The 27,731-nt window shown below is 46.9% G+C and overlaps 1 protein-coding gene across 1 annotated transcript; it reads right to left on the bottom strand.

The window, feature by feature from the left end:
* Positions 1-13,481: 13,481 nt before the first annotated feature.
* Positions 13,482-26,296, bottom strand: LOC116781113 (transcription factor jun-D-like). Its single transcript, XM_032676715.1, has 2 exons — positions 24,941-26,296; positions 13,482-18,790 (listed from the first exon to the last, which is right to left on the bottom strand). Exon 1 carries the CDS (start codon positions 26,294-26,296, stop codon positions 24,998-25,000), a length of 1,299 nt encoding a protein of 432 aa, XP_032532606.1. The 3' UTR covers positions 13,482-18,790; positions 24,941-24,997.
* Positions 26,297-27,731: the final 1,435 nt, after the last annotated feature.

Below are 27,731 nucleotides of genomic sequence, written 5' to 3'. Positions count from 1 at the left end.
AGAGAAAACTCAGTCAGTAATCATACTGCAACTGCAAGAAAGCTAGGAAAGAAACCAACCAAATAAGACACATGATTAAAACCACAAGGACTGGCAACATGGTGCTGGCAAAGCCATTCCTCTGGAAATCCTGTGAACTTCCCATTCTGGGCTGCTAGGAAAACCCTTTCCTGGATTCAGATTTTCACTGTTAATTCACCTGGCTCGTAAGAAACAGGCAATTGGTGGTAATTTGAGATGTTAGATTAGCAGCAGAATTAGCCACACTACCTCAACCCCAGCAGAACTTGTCCTGTCTTACCTCCTGCTCTGCAGGAGTCTGCTGTCCTCACTGAGTGCCTCAGTGACTCACAAGGGCACTGCAGATGCTGTGGTAGATCTGGGGCAAAGGGGCATAGGAGAGAGCTGAAACGTCTCCTCATAATCCAGGAGATTGCTGGTGTTTCGTTGCCAGGAATGGGAGAAGGAAGTAGGGAGATCTTTACCCTTTGGAGAAGAGAGAGGGTCGGGGACCACCAGCCAGCCAGGAAATGCCTAAAAAGCAGCCCCCTGTATGGAATGAGGCCCTGTAACAGGCAGTGAGATCAGATCCTAACAGGGGCCCATGCTAATCCCATGAGGATTAGGACATGAGGATTTTGTCCCATTAGGACAAAAAGCAAGGCCAGGGTGTAGTTGCAGCCTGGGCACTGGCCCTCCGTGTCAGTGAGCTGATGGAGGGGAGCTGCAGCAAAGCAAGACCTGCCCCACTGCTCCCTGAGCACCTCAGAACAGCTTTACTGTACTCTGGAGAGGAAAGCTGATCCTGGGGGCCAGGGCTGACCCACAGGTGGCAGCTGGCCCAGCACCCCTGTGAGTTGGTGGGGTTATAGGAGGATGGGTCTTCTCAGACTGTGCTCCTTCATGTGGCTGGAGGGATCTCCAACTTTTTTGAGGACTACCTGGCTTCTCAGGGTGTCTGTTGCTTCTTTGAGCTGCTGCAGACAGAGTGACCAAAGCCTAGCAGGAATTAATTGGTTGCACAAGCCTTTTCAAACGAGCATAGCATTGCTTCTGTTCTCCTTGCTTCAGGCAGGAGAGTGACTCCTGGGTAGTGTTGTTCTTGCTAAAGACAATGGCAGGTAAGCAGAGACTGCATGGCCCAAACTGTCCTTGCTATTATGGGAAGATTCAGGAATAGACACAGGACAGGTGGGCTCCTCAGAGTATTACACCTAGTCTTGGTGTCGTCTGACTCCTTGTAGGTCTTTGCCGTAGTTTCTTTTGCAATTTGCTCTTTCTGTGCGTTTTCCTTAAGCATTTATGCTTTCTTGGAGGGGCTGTGTCCTTTAATCTTCACTGGGGTATTGCCTTGGAGCCAGCCACTTCTTTTAGCATGTGAAAAATCACACGACAGACAGACCCTAAAGGGTTAAACTTTATTAAGTACCAAAATCTAGCAAAAATAAAATAATCCGAATGGGAAAGGGGAATCAACTTGGGGATTAGTCATTACTGAGTAGGATTTACAGAGGAGTAAAACTAGCGTAAAAATGTAAACTAGCTTTGCATCCACCCACCATACCATGTTTGCTTGCTAAGAAACACCAAGCAATAACCGGTAGGCACATCATCTGATTTACTGAAGCAAAGGTCCATGGGTCAGAATAATTTAGCAGAAGAATGACATCCCAGACATTAGAGGTACGTGCCTGAGCTAGAAAAGACCTGTTTAACAAACACAGAGCCCACTGGCCTGTCGGCCACCGAGGGGTCCCACGGCCTTTGCTCTGCCTGCACATCGTGGTATTGCAGGTGGGCCGTGCTCCAAGGGAGGTTTCACAGGGACTGTTGCAATCAAAAACATTTTCCACCCGAAGCTGTACTCTTAATTCGTCCCGTTGATACAAGGAAGATCAGACAACTTGCCTACGGACAGCGCCGTGGCACTGATGAGGTTGTGGGCAGATGCACTACCCTACGGAGGGCTCCTTTCCCATTGATACGGCCCTTTGCAGTAAGGAATGCAGATTAAACCCAGTGTCCCAATAGCTTTCTCACACCCTTCTCTGGCAGCCCTCTCCCACCAAGCCCCAGCCACTTCCCAACAGATGGCAGCAGCCTTGCACTTTGCCAGTGCACAAGGCTTGACACTCTGCACGGGGATGATGCCTGCGTTCGGCGATTTTGGGGATGTCTGTCGTCCCTCCTCATTCAAACACCTTTTGCTTTCCAAGCAAATGTAGTCTGATAAAGAGATTTCAATGCCTTGGCTGCTCTTGGTCTGTCCTGTATCTCTTCTCATGGCCTTAAAAAGGGCCTCCTCTTCTCCTGTGACAGCATCAGCACCGCTAAGTCAAACCAACCTCGCAGCTTGCTTACAGCCCCAGCTTTGGGAGTCACATGAGTATGGAGGAGTCCTGGTTTACACTAACTGTTCTCCACAGCAAGTTGTGTATTTCCTGAGAAAAATTTGATAGCAGGGCCCCTGTGCTTACAGCCTTATATGCCAAAAGAGGAACAAGAGGAAACCAACTGTTGAGTTCATGTTTTGCTAAGTTTTATATCTCTGAAGCAAAGTCATGCTTTTGTAGGACTTGAGTTCGATCAGCTTTTGAAGGTAGGGTTTGTCAGCACTAATCCTTTTCTTCTTCCCTTCCCTCCTAATACTGTCCATAAGTTTGTTTCTTCTCCCTTTTGTCCTGCTTCCTTCAGAGCTGCCTTTTTCTCTCCCCCTTGCATGACTGGGAGAGTTTCTGCTTCCATACTGCTATTGTATCTACCTGCATGTTTAGAGTGACACCTCTTCACAGAAGGCAATGGAAGGGTGAGGGAGGTCCTTCAATGAAAGACCTCAGCATTGGTGCTGCAAAAGTAAAAACCATAGGCTCCAGAAAATATGTGAAGTTTTAGATACATATTTTCCCCTAATTTAAAAAAATATAATTATGCCAAGCCATCTGTTGCTAATGTAAAAAAAGATGTAAATAGATGATACATAGTGTACGGAGTGTCACATGAGTGCTCCATCTGCTGTGGGGAAAGTCAACGCTCCCCAGCAACAACACTGGGTGCTGAAGTGCAATCCAACATTTGGAGCAGCCTTAGCCTTTCCAAAGGCATTACCAGATCCAAAGGCCGACCCGAAAGAAAAACAACTCAGATAAGAAAGGGTGGGGTAAATCTCTGCATATCAATCCTTCATCTCTGTGTTTCTGACAAGTAACAATGGTGGCTGCATTGAGGACAGGGTAAGTTATACCTTTATGCTCTTGTTTCAGACTCTTTGCAAGCTCAGGGGTCCTGATCCCTTAGTCACCTTTTTTAAGGTTTACCTGCCGGCCAGGAGTCTAACAAGCAGTGTCTCTCTTCTTAACAACAGCAGAAGGCGCCCACAATCTCAAAGTAATTTAGCAATGAATTAGCAGATGGAACTCAGCTTTCATGAGCATGAAGTAGCAGCCATGGGGCAACAGCAACCCCTGCCATGGGTGCAGACTGATGGACTCCACATCAGCTGTTGTCACCAAGGAAGAGATCCCAGAGCTGCTGTGGGTGGTTTGGTGTGCTCGGTAGTGGTTAGAAAAGGAAATAAAAGGATGAGAATTATGAGAAGGGTAATAAAGGTAATTAACTAATTTGCTGGTGCATCTCACCATAAAATTTTCACTTTTCTGTGTTGTGAGCCTTCCACCTAGATGCCTCCCCATCTTAAGATGGAGGCAGTGGCAGGACATGATAGAGTCCAAGAAGCTGGAAGTACAGGATAGTTCTCTGCCAGGACACAGCCGAAGTACTAGGACTCTTAACCTGCAAAACAGAGGACGTATGGTAGAGGTCTAAAAAACCAGGACTTAGATGGGATATGTGACAGGGAAATCACTATTCAGTGCTTCTCATGCCACCAGGTGTGGGTAACACCCCATGGAGTTAGCAGAGAACAGTTCCTAAACTCGGCAAAAGGACAAGCTGCTTCACAAGGTGCATAGTTACCCTCTGCTGATGGAGCTGGTGATGTTAAAAGTCTATGCGGTTTCCAAAAGCCTCTGAACAGACCTGTGGCACAAATTCCATGAGAACTGATAAATGCAGAAGCCCCAGGACAACCTTTCCCTCCAAAAGTTCCCAAATGCTCATCACCGATAGATGAAGTTCTTTTATCCCACCTCACTCTTTTCTGAAGTGCCTGCTGCCATCATCCAGGGAGCTGTGTCAAATGGCCCCACAGTCTCACCAAGTTTGGATAAGCAGTTTTGCAGAACCTGGTATCGTGTTTCCAGCTTGTAACAGATTTGGGACAAGAAAGGGCAACCCTGTAGAAAGCACTGATCAGTTGAAAAAGCAAGCTGCCTCCCCACAGTACTGCCAGCCCCTCCTTCCCGGGTTTGTCCTGAGTGGGTGTGGGGTCTGCCTTCGAAGGGCAGACTTCTCCTCTGGGGGTACAATCTGAACTGCCTTGGCCCACGTGCAATCCAGAGGTGGAGAGAGAGGCAACAATGCAGGGAGCAGGGCAGGTTGTGGTGGCTGGACCTTGTGTGAGGCTCCCCACATCACGGTCTCCCCTTGCCCCCAGTAGTTACTGCAGGGAGGAAGCATTATCCAGCGCAGGGATGGAGCCAGCAAACCATCCCTCAGGGACACAACTGGGCATTCCTCTTTCTTTTCAGGCATTGGAGGGTATCATCCAGCACCTCTGCATCTCTAAAGGGGCTGGGAGGCTTCCTTCCAAGGCTACACCAGTACACAAAAAGTTTTTCACCCCTGAACACGAAGGTGGCGTCTAACTCAATATGGCTTTTCACAGCAAAAGTATGGCTGTGAGAAAACTGAAGAGAAACCATCTGAAGTCTTCTGGGAGAGGGGGCAGTGGGGTGCAAGTGGATGCCCTTGTGCTCTCTGCCTGGCCTGGAGCCAGGGCTTCTTGCTCCAGTGGTTCCTCGTGCTGGAGGAGACACAGTCACATCGAAACACCCACTTCTGGGGCCAAGACAGCTGTTACCACCAGGATGAAACCTTCCCCATGCTATCAAATCTGTCTGAGGAAGCAAGATACACACAGATTTTGTGAACAACAGAACCAAGTACAAAAAAAAAAAAATAAAAGAATATCACCCCTTCAGCACAAACCCAAACATCTCTCCTTTCCATAGAGACCCTGAGTTTTGCTGTTGCTCAGAATAAAGCACTACAAAATACTATTTTCTGCCTTTTTATATCTGATTCTTTGAACATAGCAAAGTTATGCCTAGCCCAGTGACTTTTGATGGGAAGAGAAGGGCAAGCAGGTTAATGATGTATGATCTGCTCTTGCACCTTACCAGATAACAGAAAGGTTCCCAGCTGAGTGAATCATGAAACACCTGACGGCACAGACCAGCAGGAGGTAAATGCAGCTTGTTTGACTGTGCAAACAGTAAAGTTCGGAGACTCAAGATGGGGTCAGGAGCTGCTGTCACCTGTGTTCCTCCCAGTCTCAATCTCCCCAGACGGAGCTCAGTGATGGGCAGCTCCTTCTGCAGGCATGGAGGAAGAGAAACAGCACAGGAAGGTCTTTAACCTCCTTCTCCCTGCCTGCAAAGCTACTGCTCAGAGGTACAAGCCAGCAGACCACAGGCAGGTGAGCCACCTCTGATAAGATGCTCATACCTGCGCTCAGAGGGCATTCAGGCACATGTAGACTGGCTGTGACTGGCCCGCTCCTGTTTTTCACTTTTTACAGCTACTTCTGAGGCCTGAATGGCCCTGGCTTTGCATTCATGTCCTCTGTGTGGCTGAGCAAACAAGCAGCGCCTTGTCTCCACCAGCCTTCTCCACCCTTTGCTGGCTGCCTTTCAGTTATCTACCAGAGTGCACTGCAGGCAAATATTTGCTCCGTGGCCTCAGACGCTACCTCATTCCTCCTTGCCCAGGTTCTCACTGCAGTGCCTTGAACGTTGTGCTTACCCCACCCACACCCTGGGGTGGCCAAGTCACAAGGGCATGGGATTTGCATGCACCGCTCTCCTGCCTGCCCTCCTTCCCTGACACGGGCAAACACACAGGTCAGAGATGTTCCAGGCTGTCAACCCTACCCGCAGTCTTTACAAGTGTGTCCTTGCTGGGGAGTGTGCCAGCTGTGCCCAGCCCTCCAGTAAGCACCAGGATGTGAAGAGATGGGGCAGACACCAGGCCTGCTTTCCGTGGGCATTTGTGTAAATGCCAAGCCCCTGTGTCTCAGTCTGCTGCAACTCTGCTCTGCAGCAAGCCCAGATGAGTGGAGGCTTGGAATTGCACCGTCCCCCCACACCTGAAGGTGCCTTGCAAGCACAGCTGTCACCTGGGAGGGCTACATTTAATTATGAGTGTAGTCTTATTCCACTGGGGTGAGTTCCCATGAGGAGATGCAAGCCACTCTCAGTGGGGTGCCCAGTTTGGCTGGGTACCACATACTCTCCTTAGTACTCAAGGAGCAAGAATAAAATTAATTTCCCTTTTCTTAAATTCTCTTTTTTTTTTCCTCCCTCTCCTAAGCTCACGGCCAGAAAAGCTCAAAGGTGCTGCCAGATGCTTCCTGTTCCACAGCAGGGGGGTAAAGACCCCCAAAGTGCTCCCTGTGTGCTGTGATAGCAAAGATGGCCCTTATGCACCTGAGGAAGTTTAGGCAGGACTAACACCAGTCCTAATGTAGATCGTGAGGACTGCTGGAGTGGAGTAGCAGCTTTGCAGAAGGCTTCACATGGTTTTAATTTGGCAGGTACTGGGGAAGAGCAGAACACTGGAAGGTCAGGATCCTCCTGTCGTGCCAGTCCCAAGCCAGATGGACACATTGTGCTGCAGGATGCCTGCTCTAGGGAGGCATCACTGCAACTGCTGCAGTGGCATGGAGCACTGAGAAAGAGTGCAAAGGGATAAATATGATGCACTAGCCCAGCTGCCAGCACTGCAGTGACCAGCTATAACAGTCACCAGTCTGTCCAAGAAGGAAGGACTTGCCCTCCTGGATCTTCTTGCAAAGTTGATGTGTTCACAGAGGAATTGAAGTGTATGGTTTTGGTAAAGCAACAACAGCATGGAGTTTGACATGTGGCAAATTGTTCCCTTCAAGCAATTTCTCTTTCTTTCTAGCCCAGAACATTCACTTCACATAAAGGTGACAGAAGACACTAGAAAGTTTCTCTTGGTTTTGGCCATCAAAAGGAAAGTAGCAATGCTAATTTTGAAAGTAGAAGGGAAAGGGAGTGAGGTCAGGAACCGACTACCCATCGATCCCAGCTGCATGGCACAAGGCAGACACGCCCCTGGGCCTCACTTTGCAAATCTGTCATTTCCAGAAATGACAATGAGTCACATTTGCCCCATGTCTCATTTGAAGAAACTGAAAGGATTAACTGGTAAGGCACTGGGAAAAGCTTGTTGTGAGTCATGCTGTCGGAGCCATAGGCGCAGGAAATCCCATATGGCTGTTTCTAAACAGTGTCCCATGGGCAAAAGTGTCCCTTAGAATCTCCAGAACCTGCGATCAGCTGGACTCCAGTACCTTCAGAGAGGCAAGAGGTGATCCAAGGGGGATATTGAGGGTTCAGGATGTTCAATGGTTTAATGAGATGGCCGGTCATTTGCACAACTGGGTTTTGGCTTGGGTTTGTCTTTATCCATAGTACATGCTCTCAGGTAGAATCATAGAATCATAGAATCATAGAATCATAGAATTGATTGGGTTGGAAAAGACCTCCGAGATCATCGAGTCCAACCCTTGGTCCAAATCCAGTCCATTTACTAGATCATGGCACTCAGTGCCACGTCCAATCTGCGTTTAAAAATCTCCAGGGATGGTGAATCCACCACCTCTCTGGGCAGCCCATTCCAATGCCTGATTACTCTCTCTGTAAAGAATTTTCTCCTGATATCCAACTTAAATTTCCCCTGGCGGAGCTTAAGCCCGTGCCCCCTTGTCCTATTGCTGAGTGCCTGAGAGAAGAGACCAACCCCCACCTGGCTAGAACTTCCCTTCAGGTAGTTAATTTTTTTCAAAAAAAAAATAAAATAAAAAAAACCAGGGGGTGGGTGAGTGAGTGGGTGGGAAAGCTGTAGATTATCAGTGAAAGGGAAACTGCTCAGCAGCTTCTGAGCAGAACCTTGTCTGTATTCTGCAGGATGAGTAGTTATGGGTGCATAAAGGTCCGTGGATCAGGGAATCCTGTTTTCCAAAGAGCAGCAGTAGCACATCTCCCTACCCCCCAGCCTTTCCTCCACTGACTTTGTGGGATTTGGGGTGAGAAAAACCCTTTGGGTCTCTGTGTCACTGCAGCTGCTGCTCTGTGCTTTTTAAAATATAAGTATGACTGTCGGGTTCCTTTTGAGGATCCTGAGCTGCAGGAACGGGATAATGGACATACTGGGCTAACTGGTATCTTGGAGATCATGGAAGTAGGAACTGTGTGCCAGTCCCCTGGCAGGGGCTGCCAGAGGGGATCAGGGGTCCATTAGAAGCTACTTTAGGTAGCCCACAACAGACTTCAGAATAGTCAGTAAGAAAGCATTTTGTTCAACACCAACCAAAAATAGCTGCACTATGAAAGAGAGATATTATAGGTGAGGAGGGAGAGTTGTTAATTTATTGAGATCAACCCAGCTGGCCAGCACCGGGATTTTGAACTCCATCACTTCTCAGAAGGCTACAGTGATAAGAGAAGGATATTGGAATATATTCCCTCCCAGTCAACTCTTATTTAATCTCAATTGCAAATACTGGAGAGCCTTGGCCTGTGGCAAAACAGCAGAGGTAATCTGGCACCTCTGATGTGCTTTCCTAATTACCTTCAAGTTGCAGATTTTCTAAAGCGTGTTTTGAAGAACAGTAACAAGTCTCCCCATGCTGGTGTTTTACCCCAAAGTATTTACATTAGTCTCAATTTTGTGTAATTTTCTGTCTGGGATTTACCTGCGTTTTCTCCAGTATTTAAGCCTGTTAAACATGAAACCCAAAGAGAAGTGAGATCCAAGATCTCCCTGGAGCCAAGGGGCAAATCCACAAAGCCCACATTCTTTCTGTGGCTTTACTGTGGCCCTGCCCAGCACAGGAGAACAAGGCTATGCTGAACCTGCTGGCTCACGACACTCACCTGTTAGGCAGAGGCTCCCTCCCCTCTACAGCTGCTATTGTCCGTCAGTTTACTAGTTCATTGAACTGAGATTTTCCACTTTTATACATTGAATATACACTGAGTATACATACTTTTATACAGATGAAACTGTGGAGGATAACACTTCTGCCAGTATGCCCTTCTCTCTCCAGGAACATGTATTTAGTTTGCTGCACAGCAAAGTGCCCACACACACCTGGGCAAGGAAGGCAAAGAGAGAGGGAGGGGAGCTGGGGAGGCTGCCAGATGCAGCCTGAGGGAGCAGATGGGTTTGCAGTGTTAGGGTGAGAAAAATGCAGTGAGTGGGAGGCACCAAAGGAGAGCTCAGGCATAGAGAAAGGACGGGAACAGGGTGGAGAGGAGGACAGAGAGTTTCTCTTTGCAACCGGCTATAAGCATCAGGAACTCCAGAACATCAGGAGGTTGTATTTGTTTTGTGTGGCAGCACTGTGGTAGCAGGAGGGCTACAGAAGTTGCTTCCGTGGGAAGCTGCCAAAAGCTTCCCCCCGTGTCCCAGAGACAATCCCAGCTGGCTCCAGGATGGACCCACCTCTGGCCAAGGCCAAGCCATCAGAGGTGGTAGTAATGCCTCTGTGATAACATATTTAAGGACAAAAAAAAATTATTTCATAGAAGGAATTGTGGCCAGAGAAGAGTGGAGTGAGAACTGTGAAAGGAACAACTCTGCAGACACCACTGACAGCGGAGAAGGAGGGGGAGGAGGTGCTTTAGGCACTGGGGCACATTCCCCTGCAGCCTGTGGCACAGACCATGGTGGAGCAGGTGTTCCCCTGCAGCCCATGGAGGTCCACGCAGAGATTCAGCTGCAGCCCATGGAGGAGCCCACACCAGAGACGTGGATGCCCAAAGGAGGCTGTGACCCCATGGGAAACCCATGCTGGAGCTGGGTCCTAGAAGGGACCTGTGGACCCTTGGGGAGAGGAGCCCATGCTGGAGCAGGTTTGCTGGTAAGACTTTTGACCCTGTGGAGGATCCACACTGGAGTAGGAGAAGGACTCCTCTCCCTGAGGAAGAAGCACTATCAGAAATAACATGTGATGAACTGATCATAACCCCCATTCCTCATCTCCCTGCGCTCCCGGGGGGAGGAGGAAGGGCACTGGGAATAAAGTTTAGCCCAGCAAGGAAGGACGGGTGGGGAGAAGGTGTTTTTAGGATTTATTTTACATGTTATCCTGCTCAGATTTTGACTGGTAATAAGTACAACTAGTTTTCCCAAGTCAAGTCCATTTTGCCTGTGATGGTAATTGGTGTGTGACCTCACCCTGTCATTATCACAACCCTGAGCCTTTTGTTATATTCTCTCTCCCCTGTCCAGTTGTGGGGGGAAGTGATAGAGTGGCTTTGGTGGGCACCTGGCATCCAGTCAGGGTCAACCCTCCACAGAGGTCCCACTGTTTGATGAGGAATAGAGTAATGCAGGTGCATTGCTATTCCTCTACAGGGCACGGGCTATGGTAGCTGGAAACTTCCTCCAGGGGTAAGATTTGCTAAGGCCCCTCATTGAGGCTGGCAAGCAGGTGCAACAGTTGCAGCTAACAGCGTGTTTCATATTCCTTTCAGTTGGGCCCCACAGCTCAATGGACGACCAAGCTGTTTGATATCCTGCTCCCTATGGAAACTGTCGTACCAGGAAAAAACTTGCCTGATTAAAGAAAACAAAGAAACAAAAACCAACCAGTAAATGACGGACATTCAATCTCAGACATATCTGGCGCAGAGCTGCTGCTGTGTGTGGGTTATGTGATTCTGCAGCTACAGGTGCGCAGGAGCTGCCAGGTCAGAGCACAGCTGACCTGAGTCCTTTTAACTCAACAGTACAGCTCAGAGAGTGGCTGACTCCAGGCGTGTCCACAGATTACTAAAAGGTGCAGGGTGATGGGTAGAAATGATGTGCTCTGGCTGCCCTATTTGTCTTCTCTTGCATCTCCTGGTCTGGGTTACTCTATACCCGAAGAGGGATCTTTGAGATGCCCCCCAAAACTCACCCGTTATGATGCGTTACGCAAACCATGGGACATGACACGTATCCAGGGATCTGTGACTAGCCTTTGCAACTTGGAATCTCAGGAATCAAGCCACCAGACCCACCCAACTTGCAGACCACAGGCTGACAGTAGGGAACAGCCTCCTGCCATCCAACCACGTCCCTGGTTCATCCAACCAATGCACCCATCACTTACAGTCATTAACTCTCCACCTGCCCTGCAGCAGGGTCTTTCTGGGACTGATATTTGAGGGCTGTAGCAAGAATGATGAAGGCATGAATTTCGGATTCGGCAGAGTGGCTCAGATGATGAAATACATCTGCCTAAGTGTTCTAAAATCCCGTCATTTATACTTTCTGACCTAATTTACTGTTGGTGGGGGGAAACCCAATGCAATTTGCTTGTCATATCTTCTGCATTGCTAACTCACACCAGAGAAAGGGAAAACTCAAAAATTACTTTAATGCAGTCAGCTGCAGGTGAAACAGAAAGTAACCAGCCCACATCAGGACAAGTGAGAGAGGTTCACAGCTTTTGTGTGTCACCTGCTACTCGACTTCAGGCAACTCATGTTATTGCCAGATCTACCTGAAAGGCATATGCCAGAACCTCAGTCACCCAGGCTGAAGGAAAAGAAATAGTCCGCTGCAAAAGCACCACTGGGCCTTTGCCTCACTCGGTCTGGAATATGTGCAGTGCCCAGGAATAAACTATGTTATTCAGTTGCTGTTCTACATTAGGACACTGGTTTTGGAAGCTGTGTAAGGGCCATGTCTGTTTCACTCTTGCAAGGAACCTGGAGGCAGAGACGGAGGAGAAAGGGATCATCTCAGAAATAAAAACCCCTGAACACGATCCTGCAAGTTATTCAACCAGTACAAAGCAGCCAAACTTTACTCCACACCCTGTGGATAACAAAGCACAATCAGTCTCAACTATCTCCTCCCCAAGCATTTCTGGAGGCACCATTCTGAGACACTTAAAGCCAGAGGAACTCAAAGCTTAAAGAGAACAAGAAGACTGGTTCCTACACCACATCTTCAAAACACTTTTCCATGGAACTATGCTCTGAAGTTCAAATTGACGTAAAAAATTAACAATACCCCCAAACATCTATCAAATCATTAAAGGCTCTCATCATCTTGTTGTCTGCAATTAATCTGAACAGCATCAAGACTATTGCAATAGTGCTACAGACTCTCACAGGAAGAAATCTGTCTTGAGTAGAGCAGAAATCTGCAAGGAATGGGCTGACTAGCACATGTGAAACACGGCCTGCAGCCATGCACAACACAGAGATTAAAGAGCATTAAGTAACTCCCAGAGCACTGGAGGAGGCACAGTTGACACTTAGAAGTCACAGCAATCACACACCAAGCTGATTATGTGTTCATAAACCCTAAGTGCCAACATACAACAGCCTGAACTACAGTGTGCTCACAGCTTCCTTCCCTGCTCTTCCCCTCCCACCCCCCCAACTTTGTCGTGTTTCTGAAATCCCAGCATTCCTATCCTAAACCAGAACAAAACGTTCTCTCTACTGTGTCCTCAGTGCCAGATCTGGAACCCATGCACTCTAGAGAACGGCCAGGGTCCAGCTGTGTGCCAGCTTGTGAGCTGGCGTAGCCAACGCCACCAGCACTGCCGAGTTTCTCAGCTCTCACTCGAAATTGGCATCCTTGGAGCATTCTTGGTGGGGTTTGGCACTCAGTCCGCCCCATCAGCACCGCTTTGGAAGGATGTATCCGGAAGGCAGGGCTGCCTTCCCAGAGCAGGGGAGCTTTCAGAAGTGTTTTTAGCACGTGGTGATGTTTACTGAGCAGCTCTCCTGCGGGAATACGCCAAGATGTATCAACGTGCACAAGAGTGATCGTGGGAAAGAAAAAGAATTGCCTTCTTTCAACAGATGTATTCCAGGTGTGGGTCAGAACAGTTTCACTGGCAAAAAGGTTTTTCTGTTGAAACAGAAAAGTCAAGACATGGGTAACTTGAGTCCTGTTCCACAGGGCTGGCAACTCCAGTCACCTTTTCTTAGCAAGAGCCTGAAATCTGATATCACCAGAGTTGGTGGTGATATCGGTCTCTTCTCCAATTTTGCTGTTTTTAAAAGTTTTGACTTTTTGACTTGCAACCATTCTAGCACATAGGGAAGTTACCCCAAAGAGCACCATTCTTACAAGAAGAAATTCTTCCCTCCTTGCACTTCAAAATGTTGACACAATCAAAAGAAGCAGCGTATTAAACATGATTTGAAAATATTTTTTAAAAGCCCAGATCAAAAAATTCTTCTTGGATTTTCCAACAAAATGTCAACTATGTCTTAAGCTAACTTTAGATTTCTTGCTAAAATAATAAAAAACACAGCCAAAAATATGAATATAAAGCAATTTTAATTTTCCTCTAGATATTTATATCAAAGAAATAATACTCATGTCCAAGTACTGTACATACAATATCTTCCTTATAAACTCTTTAGTTTAAAACACATGTACAAAATTGCACATTGCAGTTTGCAAAAAATCATAAATACCTTTTGCATGTAAACAATTCCAGCACAAGGATCAATGTTATACATTCCAAAATGTCTAAGTGTCTGTTCACAAACAAAAACAAACAAAACCCCTACTGTGATCTCCATAAAGGTTCTAACGTTACAAATCAATCATTAACAGATTTCTAACTGATGTACTACACACAGGGATACATAAAGGAGCACAAGGCAAGTCGCCTTTTAGTCGTAAGTACTTAAGACAGAGGCTTGGAATACAATCCTCCTGCCATTTAAACCCACGTTATCCATCCCACAGTATTTAGTGGTAGCAGCATTGAGTTAATTTTTCCAAGATTGCCAATTGCAGTATGCCTTACTTTTAATTCCTAAACAAGTTGGCTACCACTGAACAGTAGGAATTTAAAAATTATTGTAAACACAGTTATCATCGTTGTATATTCAGTAAGTTACAGTATTCTCCTAAGCACATCACTAAATTAAGAAAAAGTTTTACATTTAAACAAGTGCAAGATGCCAATATTGTCCACTTTGTCTCAGAAATAAGTATTTTTAATATAATACTACACAGTTTGCAAAAGTAACGTAAAAAAATTACTATGGACATAATCCTCAGTTGTATACTCTTAAGCCCTGTAGCTTTTTTACATTTAAAAAAAAAAATCACCACATCAGAAAAAAAGGTCTCAGAAGTGTTCTGGAAAATCTCTCCTGACCAAATCCAGCAAATGAATAGCTACTAAATTTTGTTTCACTATCGTCTCCAACTGTGTGCAATGTCCTTGCTAGCACACCTGCCTGAAGACTTCCCAAAATTAATCAGGTATAAAAAGATCTATTGTATCCGAATGAAGGTTATTTGTTATTTGCTGTCTGTTTTGGGTTGCTTTTGTGGTTTTTGGTTGGTTGGTTGGTCTTTTAAATCTATTCACATGCTGTAATCTTATAATATTCTTCCAAAAGCAGAGATTTTTAATGGGTTTCTCAGAGGCTTCCTCTGTGCCAGCTAATTTAATAAGGCAGAATAAGAAGGTTCACATAAACCCAACTTGCAAAAACCCAGGAGAAGATGCAGGCAGACACCCACCCCACAACTTCCAGCAAGTAAGCTGCTGGAAGAGCAAAGCCAAATCTGAACTGCTCTGCCTCCACCTTTCATTTTGAACAGCTACCCTGGAGAAGAAAGTTTCAGCGCCACGCCTTCGTGCCACTATGAAGAACCAGTTTGGATAGAAGAGCTGTAGGAAGTGGCAGTTTGCTCACACTTCTCCTTTTGGACAAAAAGAGAGCTTGGAGATGATTGTCGTGATGCAGCAGGGAGGGGCCTCTTTGCGTTTTCAGGAAATCACTTGGTCTGTTAATTACCATGTGGCACAAATCCCAGTGAGGACGACAGAACTTGCACGATACTAGCAGCAGCCCCAGCTCACGATATTGCAAGGTGTTGTGATTATAGTACTGCAGATCATTAAGTGTTTTCTGCATCATGGAAGGTCAGCAAGAACCAGAAAACACCAAGCATTTTCGAAGCTGGGTCACTGCCCAAGAGCTCTCTCCTCCTTTATCTCATGGGAGTTAGTTGCTCTGTGCAACTGAGCAGAAAGACACACTGCTCAAAGAAGGATGGATTTCAGGTTGTACCTAACCAGAGCTCCTCCTTTTTTAGGGGTTCTATTTTGAGTCATACAAACATGCCATCTCGAACACCACACAGCAAGGGCACATGTGCAGTCTCCTAAACCTCAGAGAGATTTTTCAGTCTAGGCAGAAACTGCAGGAACAACAAGCCAGCTTTATACGAGCCACTCCAGAACAGAGAAACTGCCCTGGAAGGATGTTGTACTCCACAGATGGAAAAACACAGAAAGCTGAAAAGCTACTTCACCAAAGACTTATTCAGCAATACAAACCCAGCCACCTTTCCTGGTAAGTCCCTACATAGTCAGCCTAAAAATTACCTCCAGACATAATAAACTGGAGCTAATCAAACAGATCTGAGTTTTAAGGCCCAGGAGGCTCAGGACCTTTCACAGCAGGATAGCCCTGATACTGCCCCCTCTTAACATCTCTACCCTCCTCTCCTTGTGACCTTAAGAAGCCAGTAAACCCATCCCTGATTAAAAAGAGTGGGAGTGGCAAAAATCAGTGGCCAAATTTTGGTGGGTGAGAGGCCTATGCAGAGTTGCCGATCATTCTCTATTTAAAAGGCAGGAATTGCACAATACCATATTGCAACACTTATCCACTTCCCTTTGTACCGCACAAAGTAGCAAAGTGCAACCAAAGCAAAATCAGTGTTTGGATTGACGGCTCAGATGTTAGAACTGCGCTAAGCGTCTCTGTAATTAACAGCACTTTGCAACAAAGCAAAACAATTCTCCAAGATTTACCTGTGTTGGGCCCTTCCTTCCAGGTTTAGGTTTGTTTTGGTGGGTTTGGTTTTTTTTTTTCCCTTTGTTTCGGTTTGGTCCTGTTGGTTTTTTTTTTTCCTCGGGGAGGTGGGGAGAAGGAAGGATGTGGAGGGCGGGGGGGAAGGGGGGGCGGGAGAGTTAACGAAGCCTGAATATCTAATCTGTTACATTCGGAGGAATGCTCAAGGGGCTTGCAAGAACTTGTTTTGCTACACGTTGAGCAACACCACATGGCAAAGCCTTGAAATTAGAGCAAATGCTTGAAGACAGGGCGTAGCTGCCTTTTGGAGCTCGTCCTTCACGGGCCGCATTTTATTAGAGAGCAGAGCTTTGCATCATCAGTCAGCATTCAGACCTGGGCTTTACTTGATGACATTTCAGCATGGTTGTTGCTATGGCTTTAAACAAATAAGGCTAAGTGTGAAATCACCAGTCACCAGGCCAAACAGGGAGGGGCACAGTTTGCAAAGAAGATAAGTAACTTAAGCTCTAATAACTAAACAAAGTAACTTAAAAAGCATTCTGAAGAGCAAGCTTAATTATCTGACACTTAAACATACAATAAGTATTACCATTATATACTGTTTCAGAGATAAATACTATTTCTTCCTTGGATTCCTTTTTTTTTTTCCTTACTGTTGTTGATTCCTCCAACTAGCATCTCTAACTATTATCAGTAGGGAAAGGAATAAAGAAGTAAACTTTATTAGACACTTTTGGCCTGCTGGGAAAGTGATATCATACCACAGAAATACCACAGACATATCAACTTGTGCTGTGATTTCACTAGGGTGTACACAAAGACTTTCAAAAATCACAAAGATTTACAATACTATTCTAGTAACTGGCAGAAAATGGTTTGGACTGCTAATGACACTTAGGCTGTATTTTAGGAATTCTCAATTCTGAAGGCGTCATCTAGCAGACTTGTAAATAGGTGTCCTACCTACTAATGGCATAGCTTATTAAATATAACAAGAATATTTAATTTCCCAATTATTGGTTAGCATTTTCTCGCTATTTCTGTCACCCTACCAATAAGAATATTAAAAGACAGAATGGTAAGAGTTGGAAAAAAACAAGAGTTCAACCTCTGAACTCTGAGTTCAACCTACTCATAAAGAAGGGCAAATTTTATTTCAGTATCTTCTACTGCTATCTTTCCATAGCAGTTACTACGGAAAAAGGAGGGTATCTTAAACACATTCTCTGGAACAGTGCACTAACTTTATTCTATGCCACCTCATTGCTTGTGTCCTGCATTACAAGAAAATCAGGAAATTTATGAAAGAGACATGTGGGAAAGATTGTCAAGCTCAATGTGTTATCTTTCAAACTGCTCAGCATGTACCAGAAGTCATTTGTTTATTTATTTGTTTGTTTATTTATTTATTTTCAAGACGGTTAATTTTCAAAGGTCAATTTTCCATATGAGGCAGGAGGGACACACATCCCTCAGGGCAGCGGGACACTTTCTGAAGAGCACAAGAAAATTATACCAAACAGCTCCTCAGAGTTCAAGTTACTGGTCATGATTTTTATATGTGCAGTCCACTGTCTAAGAACAAGGATACAGTGAGAAGCCTGACTGTTAACAGCTTCAGCTTTTTCCATCTATCACAGAAGTAATACCACAATTGCACAGTTGCCACTGAATGTAATGGAACAGTTGCAAGAGATGCTTCAAGGTACTAAGCAGAAAGGTTTTAAAATTTATTTTAAAAGATTTTGAGGGAAGAGTAAAGTAGGACTTAATCTAGAAAAAGTAACTGAACTTGCAAAACCAAAACAAACAGACTGCAACCAAAGACTTTTTTTTTTCCCTTGGGATGGGATGGAGGGTCTGTTACTGATCTCCAGTGACACAGCTCTCCGGACTGTATGGACCTTATTTAGGTGGCTTACAATTCCACCCATAACTAGGTCTTAACCAGTAAGTAACAGTAGTAGTAAATCTTATCAGCAGTGTGCTAAATATCAGAATCCAGCAGTGTATTAGTGCACAGTGAACTGGTCATATCTATTATCTCCATGTTAGCAAGGCTTCATACCCAACCATCACTTCAAAGCATTCCTACAGAAACTATAATTCTTTCAGAAAAGCCATTTAGCCAGAATATATACTCCTTAAACTATTGCAGACTATGTTTGTTACTAGTACTAGAAACTCAGAGCAAAACTCAATTTACAGCTAGCTACACTACGGATACAGACTTTTTAATAGTGCACAAAAAAGCAAATGGCAGATAGGTAATTTTTCAGGGCGACTCCCTTACAAACGTTATTTATAATAACCATCCCTTCACTTTACAGTAAACTACTACACACAAACTGCAGCACTTCAGAAAACATTAAGGCTAAATGTGACTTCAAAATTGTCTTCTTGTGTTAACTTAGCATGGCAAGATTTGACAGTCCTCTGATATGACTGGAAATCTAAAAAAAAAAAAATCACATTGTAGTCACAGACAGAAATGCAGCTTAGTTTTCTTCTGGAACAACTCGACCACAACAAAAGAATATGAAAAACCCCATCGTGTACTGCTGCAGCTAAGGAAAATCACAGTTCCTTTATGTGGCCATGCCCTTCTCTATGCATGCTGGTATCCATGCACAACGTCTTGACATGTGTTTGCAGGTGTCTGTGTGCTTCAGAAGAATTAGTTCATAAAGGTTGGATTTGCTGTTTCTTCAGTTAGTCCTCACTGACTTGAGAGGATACCACCCAAAGCAGAACTCCAGCACAAGAACTCATGTCCCCTGCAGACACAAGACCAAGATTCAGTGTTTTTACATCAGTATAACACTTTTGTCAAGACAACTCAACCAAAAGTTGCATTGATGTGAAGACACAGATTCTAGACCGGCTTCCTTCCTCTCCCCACCACTGTTTCCTCAGCAGGGCCCTGCAAATGCAACTAGAGCAAGGCATTCTGATTGACCCATATGCAGCCAACTGTTTCAACATCCAAGCAGAGATCTGGTTTGCGACTATATTGAAAGCAAACCTTCAGGTATGCAATAGCTTAGGAAAATGTGCTTCCAGACTTAAGCAAGCAGCAAGGATCAATGCCTGCAGCAAGGCAAGGAGATGGAGTCTCTGAAAGTTGCTCTTGTTATGAATTATGTCTATACACTTCTAGACCCTTTCAGCAACACACAGACAAGAGCAGCAGGGTCTCCACTGTGCACTCACTGTTGTAGTGTTTCTCAGAAACCTACATTTAGCTTGTCACACATGACCACTTCGTGGAGAAGTTGCTTCTGTCCCGCCTCCAAGTTACTGAGTCATTATGAGGAGAGAAGTTTCACAGCACAAACAGCTGCAAGCCACTTCATAGGATAAAAAGAGACAGATCTTTGAAACAGTGGACAGGAGTAATTACAAATTACTACAATCTCTTTGTCTCCCATAATGTACCATAATGGCCTGAGTCTCCATATATTCAGATTTAATTCATCAACACCTTCACAGTAAAGTTGCACCATGTGCAGCAAGCTTAACAAGTTTCCTACAAACTTTAGATTCTGCACTTTGTCACAGGAACATTTATCATACTGCATCAGGTACAGTAAACCCTGCAACCCCACAGCAAGTGACTGTGGCATGAGAAGGATCAGTTAACATTTGCATGATTATTATGCACTGTGAAAGCTTTCTGTCCAAGACTTTTTCTGCTGATAAAGGTCCTGCCAAGTGTAGAAAAAGGTGAATTACTGACAGATTTTACTGTCTAACTCTGCTGGACTATGTGCAGTCACTGCACACAGTACTGATCAAAAGAAGCAACCAACGAGTGTCAAAACAGACTGAGAACTCTTCAAAACTCATTCTTACAGTAAAACTTCAAACAAAATACTGGAAAAATGGAAGTGGTTTTCTACAAATCAAATACGTAAAAGGATATGTCATACTCCAGTTTGTCTACTTGCTAAACATAGACACTTGGAGAATCAAGTAAGGAAAGGGCAAAATTATCCAGCAGCAGCTACAGCTGCACATTTGAATAAACAAAAATGTAATGCATCGCTTTTTCTTTTTTAACTTGCACTCCAGAAGCAGGACACATAAAATGTGTTGAAGAATGACTTATGAAGAATGAAGAATTAGATGTTGTTTTTTTCTTCTTGCATATTAATCTCAGATATAGAAAACTTTTCTCTAAGAAGCTGCTAGATTCCAATAGCCAAGACTCTGGTAATGGCAGCCAAGACACTATTTTCAGCACAACTAGTAATTCAGACGTAGCATACATCTGTACTTCAACACCATCAAACAATACCATACAGTATTCTGGAAAGCATCAATGAGCTATATAACTGATTGAAAATTAGTTGCCAAATGAATTTCCACTTTAGGAGCTGCAAACAACAGAATGCCTCAGGGCAGACCTGCCCTGAGCTGGGGAGACCACTCCTTTGTCAAAGGTGAAACAGACACAATCAATCAGATATTTAAATGAACAAAGGATGCCTCATGACTATTCCTTCAGTAAAGGCATAAATACAAACCAAGACAATGCAGAATTGTGGTAAGGTCAGCAGTGACTACTGACACGCAGTGAAGAGTCCAAATCTGTAGAGATATTTAGATCTTGTAAGATGACATCAACGGCTCATGACAGAAATCATCGCTATCACCATCAGAATCACTCCTCTCCATGCTCAGGACTTATCTCCCCCAAACATCTACACTTTTCAAAGTGTGCAAAGTACTTGTGTTTTGGGAATTGGTCTGTAAGCATGCCAAATGGGCCTGACCTGGAGCCACAGTGAAAGTTGTAAGAACCCCTCGCTGATGACCCGGACCTATCCGGAGACCTTGTGATACTGACAGACTTCACTACCTGTTCTATGCTGTAGACCAAACCAACCACGTTTCTTAGCAATGCCATCACTTGAGGTAGCCCTAGCAGAGTACCTTCCTTGCACTCACAGCAAGCGGGGGCATATCTGACAGGAGCTCCACCCTCTGCCCAAGGAAGGAGTGAACAAGACTTCCCTTACCAAAACCATTCCTCCTCCTCCTACTACTCCCCAAGACAGAAAAGATCTGATAACAATTCAAATGAATGAAAACCATATATAAATCAAAGCTATTTTGCTGTAGCACCTAAATAAGAAGGCACTTCGCATCTAAACCAAGACGTCAGCTAGCGAGATGCGCACAGAAGCAAGCATCCACCACCCCACACAGACAAAGGAAGAGACTGTAAAATCTCCAGAGCACAGATTACACCTAGGGCAAAGAAACAAAGAGGGGTGTTTGTTTGTTATGGGTCCACATCTGGAATGCAAAACCGGATCAGAAGGGCATCGGGGCAGCCTGCAAATCAAGTCATGCAGCGACAACTTTCACAAAGACAAGCAAGTAGTGTGCACAAGTATAACAAAGCATGGTACTTTTGAAGGATGAAGAAAAATGCTAAAAAGTGCCAAGATTACAGTGAACATAAAGTGTTTTGTTTGGGGTTTTGTTTGTGAGAATTGTTAGGGCCTTTTTTTTTTTTTTTCCCCTTCACAGTGACACAGAGCCAACTTGCTGCCAGTTACTGAAAATGAGCTACATGGATAGAAATCATATAAACAGTCTCAAAATTTTTTTACCCAGTATCTATCTTTTAGCATCTCACAGTGACCAAAGTTTTAGGCAGAAAATCAAAACCTACAAGAAACAGACATTCAGCCACGAACTGAAGAAAAAAGGCAGACAAAATAGAGAAGCCATATTGAAAGATTTAGGAACACTGCAAAGCCAGAAGTCTGAGCACTGATACGTTTTAGAAGACAAGAACAATCAAGTATGACAGCTGCAGCAATTAAGCACTCCTGAGTCTTTTTATATTGGTTTAAACTGTTAGGTGCTTAGGCTTTCCACTTGAATATCTGCTATAGATAAAGCAACCTTAAGCAGAATCAATAGGGAAAAACAACCAACCACCCCAACACTATTCTCAAATTTTCGTCATGTCAGTGTTAGATCCTCTGTCTTAGCCTAAATACCAGATAAAAGAAGGCATTTATGAAGGTAACCTGTCACTCTAAAGAACACATTTTTTTTTTCCTTTTGGCAACCCTACTACCAGAATAGTAACCTCTGGCACAGAGCTAGAGCTGCAGGCCACACTAGTAGCCTCTCATCAGCCATCAGGGTAACAGGGCAGCCCTGTCAGCACTTCTACCACCTAACAGATGTCAGCTAGAACACAGAGCAGGCTATCGAAGAAGCCACCACACGAGACCTTTGGGAGGCTGAGCGTGAGACTGCTCTTGCAGAAAGTTCAAACAGGAGCGAGGTAATGTGGGGTGGTTTCCAGCTTAAACACTACCATGCTGAGAAGGGGGAGCTCTTTACAACCCTCCTAGACTACAGCCCATCGTAGCCCTGCCCGTGAGTGGGAATTGCAGTGATTTCTTGCGTCTTATGGATCCCCCACTTCCGCTTGCATATTGCTAATTTATTATGACCAGAAATGATAAAATAAGTAAAGAACAAGTACTGCACGGCTGCATTTGTCCTGTGTGCTACCACAAGAGCTTTTACCTAGCCCTGCACTCATTTACAAATACAAGGACCAAAACAGCAGTGTAACTTTTTATGATTTTTTCCAGGATTCCTTAAAAATATCCACACCTTGCTACATCTACAGTAAATCATCTCACATCCTCCAGGCAGCATTACCTCTCTCACTAGGGAAAGCATGTTAAGGGTGGGGGGAAAGAAAAATCTTTATCAGTTTCTCCAGTCTTGCAGCATCTTTGCAGACGGAGGGTGAGGACTACCAGAAAGTAAAAATCGTATTTTTTGCCCCGTTATTATATAACAGGAAGTGCTACAGATTGCATGCTGTATGGTTCAGGATGCCCTTAAGAAGTCTTTAAACCTGTGCTAAGATCAAAATATTGTTTTATCTGCTCATTAGTAACTCTAACAGCAGAAGGTACTGTTACAGGCATCACTTCAACCACCGAAAAAGGCTCTGGTGACATGATTAAACAGTTATACAATGATTAATATGGCTTCTACCTAATTTGCATATGCATTAAGAAAAGAAATATCCTCAGAGCATCTCAGCTACAACAACACAATTACTATGCATTGTCATGTCATTTCACACGTGCCACGAACGACTATGCACTAAGAGGAAAAGCTCGTACACTTGATTGCTGCAGCTCAAATTTCTGAACAGATAGCACTCACGTATCCCCGATAAAAGCATGAAAAAAATGTGAGTCTATCCCTCTCTTCTTGAATTTCAAATCATCAAGTGTAGCCTTCCGAAGAAGTTAAGAGGTGTTTACCAGCTCCTGAGTGGCTTTAAGGGATCTGAGTAATTGCTGCACACATAAAGATGTCTATGCCCCCTTGGCTCCTCACACAATTCCCCATTTTCACCAGCTGGCACAGACACATATCCCCACGTAAGATTTGCCTCTGAGTTAAAAGCAGAGTTTTTAAGCACAGTTTCAACGAGGGGAGAGGGCCCCGCGCTGCAGCTGGATCTGCTCAGGAGAAGCCCTGCCCTCCCCCAGCGGCGGGGCCAGCCCGCGGCCTCTGCACCGAGGGGCTTCTGGTGGGGGTGACCGTCACACTCCGACAGACCCTTCCCACTGCACCACGCCTGTACAGGGCTCGGCAGCGCTGCGGTAGCGGCTATGCTCAAAATAAAAAGGTGCAGCAGAAGCAAGGTAGGCAGTGGTACCGAGCAAGGGACCTAAAGCTTTCAAAAACTTATTGAGGATTATGTCTAATCAGAGGAAACAGTTCCTTTGCTATACTCTCCTACTAGTAAATTCTTGACAAAGAAATAAATCACACCAATTCTTGCCAACCAGAAAAACATTTCACATTCTAGTGCTCTTTCTGTCTCTAGAGTATTGCAGAAAGTTTCTTTAGAACAAAGTAGACCAAGAAGCAAGATACACAGATTTCTACTGAAAAATAAATCTACTTCTCCATAATATTTCTGTGATTTATTCAAACAGAATACAATGGAATTATCACCTTTACAGCTAACCCACCCCAAACCTGAGCCCTTTTCTGTATAGCACTGAATGGTTACTATACTGATTAAAGAGCAAACACTACTGGAATGTACACAGTGAAGGGAAAAAAAAGTAAAGCTCTTTTTGCCAAAGTAACCATTTTCTCTACTAACGTGTTATCTAGAAAAATAAGGTCTAGGCAACGTCCAAAAGTGTTCAAGTTTCAATAAATAACTATCAATGCCCCAAGTTTTCACTGGCAGAAGAAATATGGAGCATACAGTTTAGAAAAGTATTTTTGTATGACTGAGTCAGCAATGCATTTCATCCTGCTTAAGATTTACAACAAAAATCACTTCCCTCCAGGGTTCGATTTTAAAATCAAAGCCATGTAAGTGCAAGAGCACCCACACAGCTGTCTTAACTCTCAATGGCAAATTAAAGCTCTAGAGAAAGACAGTATTTTAAAAAAAGTTCTTTATCAATACCAAGAAAATATACATAGCCATATTATGTTTTAAATATATATATACACACGCACATCTTTTCAAAAGGTATGATTCTGGCTATTTTTTTTAAGTTTGAAAAGCTTATCCATTGCTATACAGTTCAGTAAGGTGTATTAGGAAACACACGTTTTATATCCCCCATGAAAATAAAGTTGAATCTTTCTGTAAACAGTAATTTTCTTATTTTCCGAAATCTCTACAGACCTCAAGTACTTCACTGAAAAATAACCACCTGCCCCAGAACCACCCACGGAGACCCTCGCTGCTGAATGCGACATCTACAGATCTCGGGAAACGCTTAGCAACACCCGGCTCCCGCAAAAACGCCTTCTCCGGGCGCAAATAAATAATAATAATAATTAATAATAATAATAATAAAAATAATAATAGCAGAAGGGCGGCGGCGGGCGCGCACCTTGGCCCCGCGGTGCCCCCGGGCGGGATGGGGCCGGGGCCGGCGGGGTGTCCCTCCTCAGCAGGCGCTGGTCTCCGGCGCGGCGACGGCCGCCTCGGGGGGAGCCTCCCTGGGCTGGGCGGCGGCATGAGGAGGAGGATGCCCGGCGGCGTTGATGTGGCAGCCCGAGGAGAGGTGGCTGCGGACGCGGCCCTGCAGCTGGGTGACCTGGGCGCGGAGGAGGTTGGCGGTGGCGGCCAGCTCGGCGTTCTGCCCCTTGAGCGCCTTCACCTTCTCCTCCAGCCGGGCGATGCGCTCCAGCTTCCGCCGGCGGCACTTGGAGGCGGCGATGCGGTTCCGCAGCCGCTTGCGCTCTGCTTTCAGCCGCTCCTGGCTCTCCGCGTCCAGCGGCGACAGCGACGGCGGCGTCGGCGCGCTGCTACCGCCCTCCCCGCCCGCCGACGGCGGCACCTCGGGCACCGTCTGCGGCTCCTCCAGGGACCGCGCCGGCGGCAGCCGCCCGCTCCCCAGACCCGCCGCGCCGAAGGCCAGGCCCGGCGGCGGCGGCGGCGGGGCGGAGGCGGCGGGGTAGGCGCTGCCCGAGGGGCTCAGCGGCCCCGCGGGGTTGAAGCCGCTCAAGTTGGTGTAGACGGCCGGAGGGTCGGCGGCGGCAGCGGCGGGGGCTCCCGGCGGCCCCGGGCGGGCGGTGCAGCAGGGTCCCGGTGCGGAGAGCGGTGGCGGCGGCGCCAGGAGCTGGTTCTGCTTGTGCAGGTCGGCCAGGGCCTTGACGAAGCCGTCGGCGAAACCCTCCTGCTCCTGCGTCACCGGCTGCCGGTAGAGGAACGGCCCCGCCGCCGCCGCCCCGCCGCTCCCCGCCCCGGGCGCCGCTGGCCCCGGGCTGCCCGCGCCCAGGCCCGCGCCCCCCTGGATCAGCAACTGCTCCAGGTCGGCGGCCGGCGGCAGCTTCAGCAGCGGCAGCTCCGCAGCCGACCCCAGCGCGGCCTCCGGGCCGCCGCGGGCCGCCGCCGCCCCGCCGCCGCTCCCCGGCTCCGCGGAGCCCGCGGTGGGCGGCGGGGCGGCGGCGGCGGCGGGCGGCGGCGGCAGCAGGCGAAGAGCGGCCGCGCTGCCGCGGGCGCCAGCGGGCGGGCGAAGGGTGAAGGGCCCCGGGAGTGGCGCGGGGGCGGCGGCCGACAGGTCTCGCTTCTTCCCGGCGCCCAGCAGCAGCTTCTGCCCCGCCGCCGCCGCATCGGCTCCAGGTCCGCCGGCGGTACCGAAACCCGGCAGCGGCACGAAGTCGGGCAGCAGCTCCAGTCCTTCCTCGGGGTAAAACGGCGCCTCCATCTTCACGGCGGATCGCCCGCTACGCCCGCCGCTCATGCTGCCGCCCTCGCCGGCCGGCGGCTTCGGCGCGGGGCGGGCCGGGCTGGGCGGCTGCTCCGCGGGGCCGGCCGCCCTCGGCTGCCAGCGGGGACTGAGCCGCCTCCCGGCGCCGCCGGACCGCGCCACGCCCCGGGTCCGCTGCCCGCCCCGTCACCGCCTCCTGCTGCCACCGCCGGTACCCCCCTTGCTCCTTCCCCCGCCCGCCGGGCTTGCGCGGAACGCCTTCCCGGTGGGGTGTCCGTGGGGAGCCCGCGCTGCTCCTCCCCCTCGGAGACTCCCCCACGCCGCTGCGGTGCGGGAGAGGAGGTGCCGCCGGGGCCTTCGTGCGGGCAGAGGGGTTCCTCGGGGGCATCGCTCCAGCCGCGGCACGGATCCTGCGGGAGGAAAGCGAGCAAGGGCCACGCGTGGCGGCTGTTGTGGGCAGGTGCTCTTGAGTTGCGACTGTGATGGATGGGCACAGCATAGTGCAGGTGTCGAGGGTTAACGACTCCCGACAATGCGAGCGTCGGAGTCTGCCAGGCAAACACTTGGCCATCAGGAAACATGCTGACTTGTCAAACCAAAAGTAGCTTGGAAGAAGAGGGTGGATTTGAAGTAGTTTTCCTCTGAAAAAATTAGTTAAGAGAAAGGGGTTGAAACAGCCTATACATATTTCCAACATTTTCAACCTTACTGAAATGTAAAAAAAAAGGTTTTTAGTTTGGAGGTGGTATTTATTATCTTTACTCGAGACAATTGCCTCTGCCCCTCTGCAAGTCCCTGAAATTCTTATAGAATGAGGAAATTTCCTTGCACCCAGTCTTTTATAAATCCCTTTTGCTTCAGTATGCCAGTGTGATTCTGACAGAGCTACTGAAATCTCTCATTTAAGTCTTCAAAATCAGCTTGCTGACTGAGTGCTTCGGTGGCTCATCTACACATTCACCGGATCTCCTCATCTGTGGTGGGACCCCAAGCATCCCCTCAGTTAGGCATCACCCTTCTGCAATCTAGTCATGCTTTCTTCCCACGCATTTCCTCCCTACACATTGTCTAAGTGCCTCTTCCCCCAGGAGCTAGTGAAGCTCCTGAGCTCTGCTGTTAGCCCCATGGCCTGCGTGCCCACACTGTACCTCCACTGTTCCTAGGCTGGCTCCAAAAGTGGGGCAGGAGGCAGAGACACTGCTGTCAAGTCTGGAAGGACTTTGCCTCAGAATCCCGCTTGATATGCTTAGGAGAACTGGAGTTTAAGTGCGCTAACTAGGCCTCGATGACCTTTACTCAAGTACTTTTGGGGCCCCGGTTACACACCCTGCCCATGGGGCAGGAGCTCCATTTCATCTCAGTCCAGCACCTTCAGTCCCTGCCCAGTTATGTCACAGGAGTTCCTCTCTCCAGCCCCATCTCCTGGGTGAACCTTGGACCTGTGTTTCCAGTTCTATTCCTGGCACTA

This window comes from Chiroxiphia lanceolata, chromosome Z (genome assembly GCF_009829145.1).
Source record: "Chiroxiphia lanceolata isolate bChiLan1 chromosome Z, bChiLan1.pri, whole genome shotgun sequence".
In the NCBI taxonomy this organism is placed as follows: domain Eukaryota; kingdom Metazoa; phylum Chordata; class Aves; order Passeriformes; family Pipridae; genus Chiroxiphia; species Chiroxiphia lanceolata.
The sequence above is the reverse complement of the archived record's forward strand: the minus strand, read 5'-3'. Positions and strand labels throughout refer to the sequence as shown.

What these genes read in the sequence shown, in the direction of transcription:
- LOC116781113 (XM_032676715.1), bottom strand. Translation starts at nt 26,296, where the DNA reads ATGAGCGGCGGGCGTAGCGGGCGATCCGCCGTGAAGATGGAGGCGCCG.